Source organism: Chenopodium album, chromosome 12 (genome assembly GCF_948465745.1).
Source record: "Chenopodium album chromosome 12, dcCheAlbu1.1, whole genome shotgun sequence".
Classification (NCBI taxonomy): Eukaryota; Viridiplantae; Streptophyta; class Magnoliopsida; order Caryophyllales; family Amaranthaceae; genus Chenopodium; species Chenopodium album.
In genome coordinates, this window is record NC_137845.1 from 7,556,952 (window position 1) to 7,569,879 (window position 12,928).

Genomic DNA, 12,928 nt, shown 5'->3' on the forward strand with positions numbered 1-12,928 from the left:
TGGCTCAATTTTCGGTTTATAACAATAGTAATAAAATAAAAATAAATATAAATATAATAACCAATAAAGTTATTTGGAACCGTTGGAATTTAAAATTAGCCTTGTTTTGACATTGCCTTAAGATAAGGCATCCAACATCATCCACACCACCAACACAAACCACTCATGGCTTCTTTCCTAGGCCATAACACTTTGCATACATTCCTTAGACCTTCAAACATCCCATGCTCCCAAAAGCCGAAAACCTCGAGTTTCACAGTTACCTTTGCATCACTCCCAGCAAGAGACAGAATCATAGACTTTGGAAAATATAAGGGAAGAATGCTAGGAACCCTGCCATCCACCTACCTAAAATGGGTGTCCAACAATCTTAGAGCAAGGGACTTTGAGGAGTGGGCTAAGCTGGCTGATCAAGTCCTCGAAGACCCGGTGTACAAGGACCGTATTGAATGGGAGTATGCTGAGAGGCTACTCAATGGTGATGTGTTACACACTAATACTAAGTCTGAGGGTGTTGTTGCTGAGTTGCTTGAGATAAGTCAGAGGTTTGGTTGGGATAATGATGATAAAGTTGGTTGGAGTAAGGTTGATTATCAGCTTCTTGGGACTTCTAAAGGTAGGAGAATTCCAAGGGCAAAGGCGAGGAAGGATGAAGAGGTTATCAACTTGAAGAGAGCTGAAGATGAAGACCGCGAAAGATGGAGAGGTGATAGAAGTGAGGGTGGCAGTAGAGAGGTTGGTATGAGGGAGAGGAGAGTTGAGAGAAGAGATAGGTTGAGAATGCAGAGAAGGGTGTCTAATGTGAAGAATAACAGTAGATTTAACAATGTAGTTGGGGAAGAGGATGAGGGGAGTGAGTATAGGAAGAGCAATGAGAGTTCTGAACAGAATACAGGGGTTTACAATCCTTTTCCTGGAAGAGAGACACTCTTAAAAAAAGCTCTCAATCGGCGAAGAATTGTATAAGGATATTCGTATTATTAGTTTTGAGTAGAGGTGGCACATGGATTGTTCGGTTTCACTTAATTAAGATTGAGTCATATGGGTGGTTTTGGTTTTATTTGGACAGGATCGTATTTGAGTCTATCAGTATTAGTCACGAGAATTTGAGTCAAGTTCGGATTAGTTAGGTCAAGTCAAATTTATATACTTCCAAGATTTTGTTTATCAGTGTATACATCATAATTTCAGCACTCAACTTTTTTTTTGCTATTGATTATGAAATTTACAGACCAGTGGTCAAATAATACCTGGATAATTGTAGTGTTACAAATTGATTTTGTACAAAGAATACTTTTCTAGTTTTCTGTATGTATAACTTTCCTGCCAGAATTAAGTAACAACATGCGGTGTGCAACCGCTACCAGGAGGGGCTTATGATTATCTCTGTTCTCCACAAGCTGAGCATCTCTCTAGATTGCTGTCATTGATCAGGGTACAGAGTTTACATGACCAGTTACTGACACGAGGACCATCATCCCTTCTTGGGCCTCTTGGCATATTTAATGTTTCAATTGCAGGAGCTGTAGGAGGTGTGTAACTGCTACCAGGAGGGCCATATGAATACCTCTGTTCTCCACAAGCTGAACAATTTTCTAGATTGCTGTTGTTTATCAGGGTACAGAATTTACATGACCAGTTACTGATACTCGGATCATCTTTCTTGCTTCTTGGCGTTTGAAATGTTTCAAATGCAGGGGCTTCAGGAGGTGTGTAACCGCCAGGAGGACGGACATATGAATTCCTTGGTTCTCCACACGCTGAACATTTTTCTAAATTGCTGTTGTTGATCAGGGTACAGAATTTACACGACCAGTTACTGGTACTTGGATCATCTCTCTTGCTTCTTGGCGTTTGGAATGTTTCAAATGCAGGAGCTTCAGGAGGTGTGTAACCGCTAGGAGGAGGGCCATATGACTTCTTCGGTTCTCCACAAGCTGAACATTTTTCTAAATTGCTTTTGTTCATCAGGGTACAGAATTTACACGACCAGTTACTGATACTCGGTTCATCTTTCTTGGTTCTTGACATTTGGCATGCTTCACATGCAAGGGCCAGTGGCTGCAAATCAGTCATCAACCATATAAAAGTATGAGCTAGTGTAAGGCTAGTGCTTTTAAGAAGTTGGAACATCAACAAAGATCATATAAGCTTATAGCACAATTTCATTGCTAATCTTGCAAACTAATATTGTGCAGTATTAGTGTATTACAAATAGTGCATATGAAACAAGAACACTCGCACATCAAATTTCGATTTTGGTTTAGAGCATGTGGGCCTCACTGGTTCACTTAAGAAAAACTCCTCTCTAACCTCACGAAGATTAATACATCATATCTAACAGTAGATGACAAATCCAGATTAGAATTTAGAGTTTTACCTTATTGATCAAAGTACACATAGAACATTGCCAACTTCCCTGACTTTCTATCTTCCCATGGGGTGGCTGAGATTGCAGACTCGCACGTGGCTGAGCTTGCAGACTTGAAAAGGGTTGTTGAGATTTCATTGAGGAAGATGCATTATTACTTGATTCCATTGAGGAGGATGCATAATAACTTGATCCCATTGCGGATGATGCATTATAGCCTGATTCCATTGAGGAGGATGCATTGTTACTTGATTCCACTGAGGAGAATGCATTATTACTTGGTTCCTGGCCATTGGTCCTCAAGGATTGGGTTCCACACCATAACTCATCACGAAGTCTTCTTTCTGAAACCATGGCAGCAGCTTGAACTGGGGTGAGGTCAGCCATCATACTACTATTACCACCAATTTTCCTAGGTCCCGATGGCAGCAAAGTTCCATGTTGTGCTCTTCTTTCAGCAGCAGTCAATGCATTTTGACGGAAAAATGGCAAAGGTGGTGGTTGTGAGGACCCACCCATACGTCTTTCAGACAGATCAACTCCTCTCCCAGCGCCTTTAGTTCCTCTCACCATTGATTCCTCACACTCCTAGAGATATATAACAGAAACATTTAGTGTCAGTCTTTTACATGGTGGATTGATAACTTGATATCATTTTATCAATAGTGAGAAGAAGAGTTCTCATTATTCAACAAATTAAAACTTGTGAATCATTTGGCGAGACCCATTGCATATTCCTATCCAGCTACATGTAGCTGAATCTATTCTTAACAATTAATAACTTCAATATTGTTGAATATGCAGAACACACTATGAAATGATGAAAGAATTGCTTTATATCCTGGCAATAATAGATTTCAAAAACACCAAAACAAATTTAGGTGTGTGCAAGATTTCTACACTTATTCTTAACCCATCCAAGGGAATTCCACATATGTTCAGTCAATGCATGTATATGCTATAATGGACAACTTTTTCCAAGACTGAACAATGAAGAGAAGTTGATTGGCATCAGCACATAGAATCAAGTATGAATTAAGTAGAAAAGCTCTTCATACAATTAAAAAAAACAAGCAAATCAACAGCAGTTTATTTGCTAGAATATGAAAAAAAAAAGGGGGAAAAAAAAAAAAAAAAACACCAATGAGTTAGTGAAGTCACTAACCTGTCTAAGTTCATCGAAGAGTTTGTAGAAGTCAGCATTATGGGGACCATATTCATTGTGGCACAGTTCATGCAGCATAGTATCAAGCACCTGTTCATCAGAGAAGAAATCCCACTTTCTTTCTGGCCTCCGCAACCGTAGCTTAATCTCTGCACCTCCTCCTATGTTCAATCCCATGTGGGATGGATTAGATGGGCTGTGATTGGTACATTAATAATTTCATCAGAAAGTTGTAAAGCAACTTCAAAGAAATTAACTAAGTTTAACTAGAAACTTGTGCCTTCATACCTGAATTCAGAAAGGACCTCAACTTTCCATTTATGCTTACGCAGGATTGGCTGCACGTGTTTCACCACATTCTCCAGAATTTTTCGAGCCTCATTTTCACCAGTCATCTTCAGAGGCTTAACTTCCCAGACCTTGCAAAGATCACTGAGGTCCATTGGCATAGCTTTGGTTCAGACAGAGCGATCAAGAATGCAGCTGCTATGTGAGTAACCAAATATATCAGCATCCAATCATATGACAGTCAAGTCCAAATTCTGGAAAAAAAAACAAAGAACATTATTGTCTGGCCTTTCTCTCCTTGAGAAATATAGCAACGCAAAAGCTTCAACTTGAGCAGTTGATAGAAATAAAACCAATTGCCCCCCCCCCCCCCCTCCCCCAAAAACACACACCCACATCCTCCAAAAAATAGCAGAAAGTAATGAACAAAAGAATAGGATGCCAAATGAATGGTATAAGAAACCAGGAACCAAGTCTCCCAAAGCACATCCACTTAGCTTGCTTGCTTGAGCGCCTTAATCCCATAAGTGGGGTCAACTACATGAACCAACACGAGGAATTCCCAGGAGGTCACCCATCCTAGTACTACTCTCAATCATTGTGGCTCATGTCATGAAAAAAGTTTTACACTAGCTGTCACTAGCCTACTATAGCCCTCCTTATTTATCCAAGCTTGGGAAAACACATCCACTTAGGATAAAAAAAAATTCCATAACTCTAATCTTTTAACATTACTCAACTATCTCTTAACATTACTCAACTATCTTAAAAATGAAAGCGATTGACACGGCCATAACTACAACAGTAAAACTAATACTTGGAGCACAAATTAAGCATAACTCAAGCAGCCTTTAGGTGTAATGTAGCCAGTAAGTCGAGCACATTGAAAGGGAAGCTTCCTTGAACTATAATAACTAACCATGTGATTCAAAGTGCCCACCCACTAGGCCAATACACAATCGACACGACCCTTTTCTCCATAACTTTGTGGATAATGTCCCAAGTTCTAGTCATGATATGAAGGTTAAGACTACAGATCAGCCAAATGTAACAATTTCAATGCTGCAATTCAAAATGAGGTTCCAAAAAACTCCTAAAATGTTATAACAAACTCATGCTGAAATAATAAGCCAGCAACCCCAAAATCTGTATCGGATTGTATCCATAGCCCGTAGTACCATATGTTACACATTCTATCATTTTCATTTGTCTTTCATTGCTGCAACTCCAACATAATTCAAGTATCAAACCAGAATATCTCAGGATTATAATGCATTGGACAAAATATGAACAAGAGACAGGATCACCATGAGCGACTCATGGGAATGAAATCCGGCCGGTTCGCGTAGCCAAACCCGTCCTTTTGGGATTAAAGCCAGATATCATTGTAATTGTTATGATAAACATAAAGCACCCAGAAAAGTCCCACAATATTGACATTTTCCCTACTCGTCCTTGTTCATTATTCTAGTCATTCTCTCTAAAATGAGTAATTTCTTCCACACTTTAATTATTCATTGGGAATAAGTCAATTCTCAATTAAATTATGTTAACTTCAAAACAGGTGCAAGTATCATCCCTAAACCTCCCATCAGAACCTCCAATCAAAACCCCAAATCTCAAGTTAATCTTATTCAGACAACATAACAGATTTTTAACAATTAATGACCAACACACAAATCATAATATTTGCACAATACCCAAATCAGAAATCTACAAAATGATCAAAATCAATTCAAATTACAAGCTTCTGAAGAATCAAAATCACAGGTCTTTGATACCAATTTGATGTTACTTTCTCTACTAATAATAATCAAAAGATTCAAACTTTATAATGATGCTATATACTAATGATCAATAAATCATTTCGAAGAGAAAATTGAGGGTATAATTGAGTAAAAAGCAACGAATTCATAGCTGAAAATTTAAAAAGTTGAGCACATACCTGAAGCAAAAGCAGAGAGAAAAATGCCTTTGATTGGAAACACTGGAATTTGAGTTTGGTTGTCTTCTTTTCTATTATAGCTTAACAAAGAAGAAAATTGAACGATTTTTCTTTGTTTGGTTGCTTTGGACAATACCAATTGAAAAGAAGAATATGACCAATCTGGCAGATTGAATTACTGAATTACATAATTAATTACTCTTTTTAACAAGTGTCATTGAGCTTATTGAGGTTTTGATTTAGTCATGTAATAATTATATTAGTTTATTTTTATCTTTCTTTTTTTTTTTTTTTTTTTTTTTATTTTTTTTAATTGGTATTGAGAAGTTACTTTATACTTCGTATATGGTCATCTTTATTAAAGTGTGTGAATTTTGTTTCCATGATTTATACATTTTAATTTGAAACTTTCGATATACTTTTAGGATGTGTGGCATAATTATTAAAATGCTAGCGATAACATGAAGAGAAAGATATTACTTCTCTTAAATTTCTAACTATGGAGTAGTATTATGAGAGTTTAACTTACTCATTCATGTGGTTAAAAATTAAAATAAAATAACTTTAACCATATTTATAATGAAAGACACTAATGATAAAAATGAAATACTTGCAAAATCCAAGCGAGTTACAATTTCAAGAATGAATTTAGTATAGCCTTTACAAAGGTAATAGTGTCAAATAAAAACCATAAATCGAATTCCTTTTTATGTACTCCGTATATTATTTTACAGTGCATAAATTCCTTTTAAGGTTTTAACTCTTTATTATTTTTCCTCAACAGAAAACATCATTGTCATCGTGTATGCGACAAAGACATTATTGTCATCCGTGACTCTCTCAACCCGAAAAAACCAAATTACTTCTCCAGCTAAAATTGTTTAGTAGGCTACTAGTTGTCCTTGACGTGTACTTGTATCTAATTCATACACATCTTGTTGCTACAGTAACAGTACCTGCTGTATACTTCTCTGTAGCAGCAGCTACCAAACTAGGAATATTATCTGCAAAGCCGCTCACCTCTCACCTCACACTTCTTCTCTACCTTCAATTCTTCTCTAAACAGGTTTGAAATTCTCTAACTTTGTTTCTTAGGTTTGTTAAAGTTCTAATTTTTCTTCATATTTTGCTTGAATTTGTAAGTAATGACTCTATATAGTTTATTTAATCCGTGAAATTTCTATGGTTTTTATTATCAGGAATCAGAAGAATTTGTTTGTTTGAATTATATTTCTGGTTAAGTTCTGCTATTTTCTGTTGTAATTTTGTAATCAGAAGAATTTGTTTTTATTATCAGGATCAATTGATTTATGCCCAAAAAAAAAAAAAAAAAAAAAAGAAAAAAAGGACCTTAGTGAGGATTTCATGGAGATAGTTTATATTCCATCTTTCTTCAATTTGTTTATGAAATTACCATGTAAATTGTGGTAATTTATGATGGAAGCAAATACTAGAATTGTGATGGATTAACAGGTACTTAAATTTTTAGGTGTGATGATACAAATTTTATGCTACATATGTATCTTGAATTCCATGGATTTTTGTTCAAACTCTGTACTATGATTAAATTGTTGGGTTTAGGAGAATTTAGCAGGTGGGTGAAGGTTTTATCATTCAGATTATGACTGTCTGCCCTAAATTAGCTGTTTGATTAACAAACCAAGTTGTAAGCTGTTGATTAGTTCAATCTAGATTCTTAGCATCTAGGGTGTTATGGTGTTGATGCAATTCTTGTGGATTAATAGAAGATGGAAATATTCTTGATGGCTTGTTTGAGGCTGGAAGCATCTGAGATCGGATTGCCTATTGGCGAAAGGATTAGTGGGGATCTTAGACTTGTATTCTTATAGAGAATCTCTTAAAAAAGAGTGGTGGAGCTGATACAGAATGTTAGTATGTTACCCTTCATACAATAGATTGATCTTATCAAAAGAAAAAAGAAATGGACTTGTTGGGAAGAAAGAGGAGCGTTCTTAAGTGCATTTATGAATATTATGCATGACTTAGCGGATGAATTTACTAAGTTGTGCACTTTCTTTGTTTGAAAAGTAATTGATATTTAAAGATATTGAAGTTGTTCATTAGATTATGACCAGCTATAGGGGTATAATCAGAAGTGTACAAAAAATCAGTTAAGAAACTTGAGGAAATTTGCAGGAAATTTGCAGGAAATAGTTAGAAGAGAAAGGGGAATCAGGAAGCCTACATAAGTAGAGGAGGATATCAGGAAACATGATTGTGGAAGATAACAATATTTACGTCACCATCTCTTCAAAAAGATAACAACAATTGCATCATCAACATATCCGTAAAGATTTACGGATATAGAGTTTAAAAATGTTATCAACAAACCCCTCCAAAATCCCATAAATATTGAGATTGGTGGACTTGATTTGTCTGTCCTCAAACATACAAGTATTAAGTTCACATTTTAATGATTACTTCGTACTTGTATTACATTTATAAGTTATTATTGAGTACAGATTGTTATACGGAGTACATTGGGAGCACTTAGTGACATAGTGTTAGGTGCATAGTGCAACAAAGGTTTCTAATACGGAGTTCATCAGGAAGCCTATATAAGAAGAGGAAGGTATCAGGGTATGAAGAGAAGGTATTGTGAATAATTAAGAAGTTTTTTTTAGCTTCGGGAGAGCCTCAAGTCTCTCAAATACTTGGCGTTTTATCTTCAAATAATGTAATACCAGGTTTATCAATCAGAATCATCATTTTTAGCTCTTCATCAATTTCTTCAATAAGTCGATTCATAACAGATCACTAAAGGGAAATCTTCAATAGGTGAGACCAAACCGCATTCCTCACTAACCTTTATCACTCTTGCAATGAAAGTTGTATTTGCATTAAATCTGCTTCCTGATTCTGGTAAATTTTAAATTTATTTAGTTTGAGCAATGATCTTCATGTACTTCCTCATCATTCTTTTTCTTCACTGTCTATTTGTGTGTGTTCCTTTTTCCTTTGTGACATGGTCTACCTCCTTGGTCTCTTAATATATGATGTATCAACTCTACTGCAGGAACCTGATGACTTATGCCAGGGAAACTGCAAATTCATATGAAAATCCACTTGGAAAGCTGCCTGATCATTTGCTAGTTGAGATATTTATTCGAGTTCCTGTCACTGACTGGGCTAAAATATCCTGTGTCAAAAAACAATGGGCGAAATTGTTTGAAGGAGAGTGTCTATGGCAAGCTGCTCTAGTGAAGACATATCCTTTTGCTGATCTGGCAAGAAGGTGGCCAGGACCAATCCCTCGAGGATTAAGTAAAAGGTAATCTTGAGTATGATTAACTATGAAAATAGTCTCAGTTTTTGGGTTAAAGACTATAAATTGTGCTTGCCAATATACAGCTTTTGATCATTGAATAACTTAACCTTTAACTAAAGAACTTGTGAAGTACCTCGTAGTAACGTACAGTATTTTATTATACTACCTTTGTTGTTGTGACATCCTTAGCTCAAATTGAGCTGCTCTTCAGTTCTTTCTGGAGTGAGGCGGAACTTTAATGAGCAGTTTCTCCTCGACATTACTATGTCTATACCGCCTATCCCTCTGATGTCATATAGCATGTTTTGGTGTTAAGATTGTGATAATGCTAATAAGGGCATATATTAGCTTTTAATGTTCCAGCTTATGTATGCAGGAGGTTCACAGCTTTGTATGTCAGTAGACACATCTTTGCCCTAGGCGATGAGATGGATGAGATTGTTGGTCATACATACCTTTTTCTGAAAGAACAACTTGAGATTTCTTCCATGCCAGCCCCTTCTACAATACTTCACGGGACAATAATAGGTGAACATCAGCGATTTATCCATCATGGTTCATTTTCAATCATTGATTTATATTTTCCCGTAAGGTATCCAATTCCTGCTCTATAATATTGAGAAACATAACCACCTGTTACTGGTGTAAAGCATAGTGATTTAAGCTCTATACATCATCGAGCTTGTTCTGTGTACAAATATAAGGATTTGTTAGGTTGATCCGTTGTTGTAATCAGGTCTTATATCTTGTGCTAGAAAACCTCATGAAGTTAGACTATCCATATGTGCTACGCACATTAATTAATCTGACAATTTCTCACCCACACTTCTTGTCGGCAGATCAGTTCATATCATGTGGGAATCCAAGAGAAAGAGCTCATGAGCTTGCTTCTTTAATCTGGCTTGCTGTCATTGACAATTTAGAGGAAGACGAGAGGACGTTCCATGTACTTAAGCGTTTGGCTCTGGAGGGAAATGTAAGAAATCATCATTTGTACCTGATATGAAGTATATAACATACACAAATTAACTTGTTAGGAATCATAGGATGCAACTTTGTTATTATCCTCAAGTTATCGTTTTTCAATTGTAGCCTCCCAAGGTGTGAGCGACCTTTTGAATATCATTCTTTTTCTGAACCTCAGGTGTTTCTTCCATTTCCATATTCAAGATCAAACAAAGTGCTGTGGAAGATATTTGAGAAGCTTTTCACAGATTTTCGTGACTGCTTGAATCATGCCGACTACTATGATCTCTTGGGAAGTGCTAAGTCTAGATTCCAGCCAATACCATCTACTTGGTTAGGTTACTAATCTTGTCTCACCTTTGCAACCACATTTTCACTTAATTAGAACTTATTAAGTGTACTTGGAAAAGCAAATACAATAGTATCTAAGTGGTTACTCATCTGATGTGGTATATATCAATAGGCATACGGTTAACAAAAAAAGAAGGAAAAGAAAGGGTCAGTGTAAATTGAGTATGGTAGTATATACCCAGTGTGTAGATGTAGCAATCACCAAAGCAACTCAATAATGGGGTAGAAACTCAAACGCTACGTGACTGGTGTCTATAAATGTCGGCGTACAGAAAAAAAACATGTAATGAAGTAATGGTGAGCCCATTGCAAGTGGTAAATACTGAACAGATTATGGAATTTTGTTCATTATTAGATTTGCTACTTTGAGTGGGTTGACACATGAATGTTATTGCGTGTTTCTGATTTATTTGAGAACATCTTTTGATTGTACTATGCTGTAAGACAATGACGAAACAGGAGGACTCACACTCACTGGATCACATGAGTGACATGACCCAATATAGTGTAGGGGTCGCCCGAAAACTGGTCCATTGGGTCCTATTGCCCCCCACTGGCTAGTGGCTACTGCTCTGCATGAGTCCACTCTTGCAATTCTTTTTCTAGTTGGTGTCAAGATTGATAAATAAGCGTAGCACAACTAACATTGATGACATGAGATGCTCGCGAACATGATCAAATTATTTTAAGCTATTTACTCTTAATTTTTACATAGTCAGGAGTAATTAATTGCAAAGATTTGCGAAATTATTTTGAGGATCTCAAAACATAGTTAATTTTAAAAATTGTTGCAGAGTACTGTATGATTTTTATTGGGCAATAATGTTCTAACATATTTACACAGCTTTACTTTATGAGCTTGAGAAAGGTCAAGACTTTGCTCGAGATTGGATGCAAGTGTCACAAGTTGTCATTCATCTAGTAGTAGTCTAGTACTCCGTATTAATAAAATTGTAATACCTTTGTTTTAGAAAAACTGATAAATATCAACGTTTGTCAATGCATTAATTTGACCATTAACCCTTTTTTTTTTTTTTTTTTTGGGTGTTTAGAGAGCTTTAAGGGCGGGCGATGAGAATTGATCTCAAAATCTATTGAAACCGGAAGGAGAGTCCAATATACCCCACTCTCACCATTAATATATGGAATTACACTAATTTTGGAAGTCAAATTGGATTACATGTTGACATTAAATTAGTTCATGCCAATTCAAACTAACCTTATTCCGAGTACTCCCTTTGCTTTATAAAGACGACTCCATATATCATTTTGGAATTTTTTTTGAGTTTCCCTGATGTCTATTTTGGATTTTTGGTATATTTACTAACTCACTTTTTTTTCCACATATGCACAGCTTTGTCGATCTACATGCATACCTTTAATCAAGCCTTTATAAAATATAGAGTATGAGTATCCATTAATACATAGAACAATCATTAAGAGACAAAGAGAGTATATCGAAATAAAACAATTGTTAGATTTGAATCGGTTTCTCAATCTGGGTTAACTTTTTACAACTCCACATATGCTACAGTACAACTCTACCACTCCACAAGCCTTCAAAAAGGGTGTGGGACTACAAAAATCAATATGCTAGCAAAAGAGGGGGATGACATAAAAAGCACTATAAACTCATTAGTCATAATTCATAAATCTCATAACCAGAGTACCACCTCATGCAATCTTTAAACTGTGCTTCATTAGTCAGTCATATATAATTATATAACAAAAGATTTAGAATAAGGATTTGACTACTTTGACCATGATGAGTTTATCCCATAAAAATTAATTTTGGGATCTAGGTTTTGGGCCCCACACCCCACACAACCTTAGATCAGAAATTCAGAGCATAAAATGGGATCCAAAGTATCCAACCAACTTATTTATTTATTTTTTTAAAATAATTTTTTTTTTATTGAAAAAAAAAATCACCATAAAATTTCACTATATTCCAAATCCATGCATGTTGCATCATACCCAATAAAAACACCAAGGGTAAAAGTGTCATTTCACATGCTATTTACTCGAAAAACCTCTGCTTTCGCGGCCTTTCTGTTTTAGAGGGTTTTCTCTGACAATATTCCTTTGCACACTTCATTTTAGAGAGAGAAAGTGTAACGAGGAGAGAGAAAGACATTGGCATTCATTATTTGACTGTTGTTAGTCCTAGGGTTCTTCAATAAATGTCAAAATAAAATCTACACTTTCTTCTAAAATTCAAAGTTTTTAAGTTCCCAAACTTCAAACTAATTCATAAATTTAACTAATTATTCAATTTTTAAAAGGAAAAAAAAAAAAAAAAAACAACTAGAAAGAAACATATTTAGTGGAGTACCAAATTTTTTTTTTTTTTTTTCTTGTACTTGTGCTGCTACTATTACATTTCACGAGAAAATTGAGAAAAAAATATAAAAAGTGAAAATAAAATAATACAAGTAAAAAAAAAATTAAATAATATAAAAATGGAGATGGGTTTTTAACGCTTGTATCTAATTAACTCACCAAGCTCTCATTTACTCACCCACTCACACATTTGGTACTTTCTCAACTCTT

At 35.6% G+C, this 12,928-nt stretch overlaps 3 protein-coding genes across 6 annotated transcripts; 2 read left to right on the forward strand and 1 right to left on the reverse strand.

The window, feature by feature from the left end:
- The first annotated feature begins 165 nt into the window (after window positions 1-165).
- Window positions 166-966, forward strand: LOC145570766 (uncharacterized). Its single transcript, XM_081629909.1, has one exon. It carries the CDS (start codon window positions 166-168, stop codon window positions 964-966), a length of 801 nt encoding a protein of 266 aa, XP_081486035.1.
- A 232-nt stretch (window positions 967-1,198) lies between these two features.
- On the reverse strand, window positions 1,199-5,974 carry LOC145570209 (uncharacterized). Of its 3 annotated transcripts, none has more exons than XM_081629237.1 (5): window positions 5,770-5,974; window positions 3,825-4,019; window positions 3,537-3,732; window positions 2,381-2,959; window positions 1,200-2,061 (listed from the first exon to the last, which is right to left on the reverse strand). In XM_081629237.1, the coding sequence occupies exons 2-5, from the start codon at window positions 3,983-3,985 to the stop codon at window positions 1,381-1,383; spliced, it is 1,617 nt and encodes a 538-aa protein (XP_081485363.1). In that variant the 5' UTR covers window positions 3,986-4,019; window positions 5,770-5,974; the 3' UTR covers window positions 1,200-1,380. The 3 variants fall into 3 exon arrangements, with proteins under 3 accessions (XP_081485364.1, XP_081485363.1, XP_081485362.1); XM_081629236.1 differs by having other exon boundaries at window positions 1,201-2,061; window positions 3,825-4,078; XM_081629238.1 differs by lacking the exon at window positions 5,770-5,974 and having other exon boundaries at window positions 1,199-2,061; window positions 3,537-3,697; window positions 3,825-3,950.
- A 710-nt stretch (window positions 5,975-6,684) lies between these two features.
- LOC145570211 (uncharacterized) lies at window positions 6,685-10,394 on the forward strand. Of its 2 annotated transcripts, none has more exons than XM_081629239.1 (5): window positions 6,685-6,835; window positions 8,807-9,061; window positions 9,435-9,586; window positions 9,898-10,034; window positions 10,203-10,394. In XM_081629239.1, the coding sequence occupies exons 2-5, from the start codon at window positions 8,814-8,816 to the stop codon at window positions 10,368-10,370; spliced, it is 705 nt and encodes a 234-aa protein (XP_081485365.1). In that variant the 5' UTR covers window positions 6,685-6,835; window positions 8,807-8,813; the 3' UTR covers window positions 10,371-10,394. The 2 variants fall into 2 exon arrangements, with proteins under 2 accessions (XP_081485365.1, XP_081485366.1); XM_081629240.1 differs by lacking the exon at window positions 6,685-6,835 and adding an exon at window positions 6,911-8,568.
- Window positions 10,395-12,928: the final 2,534 nt, after the last annotated feature.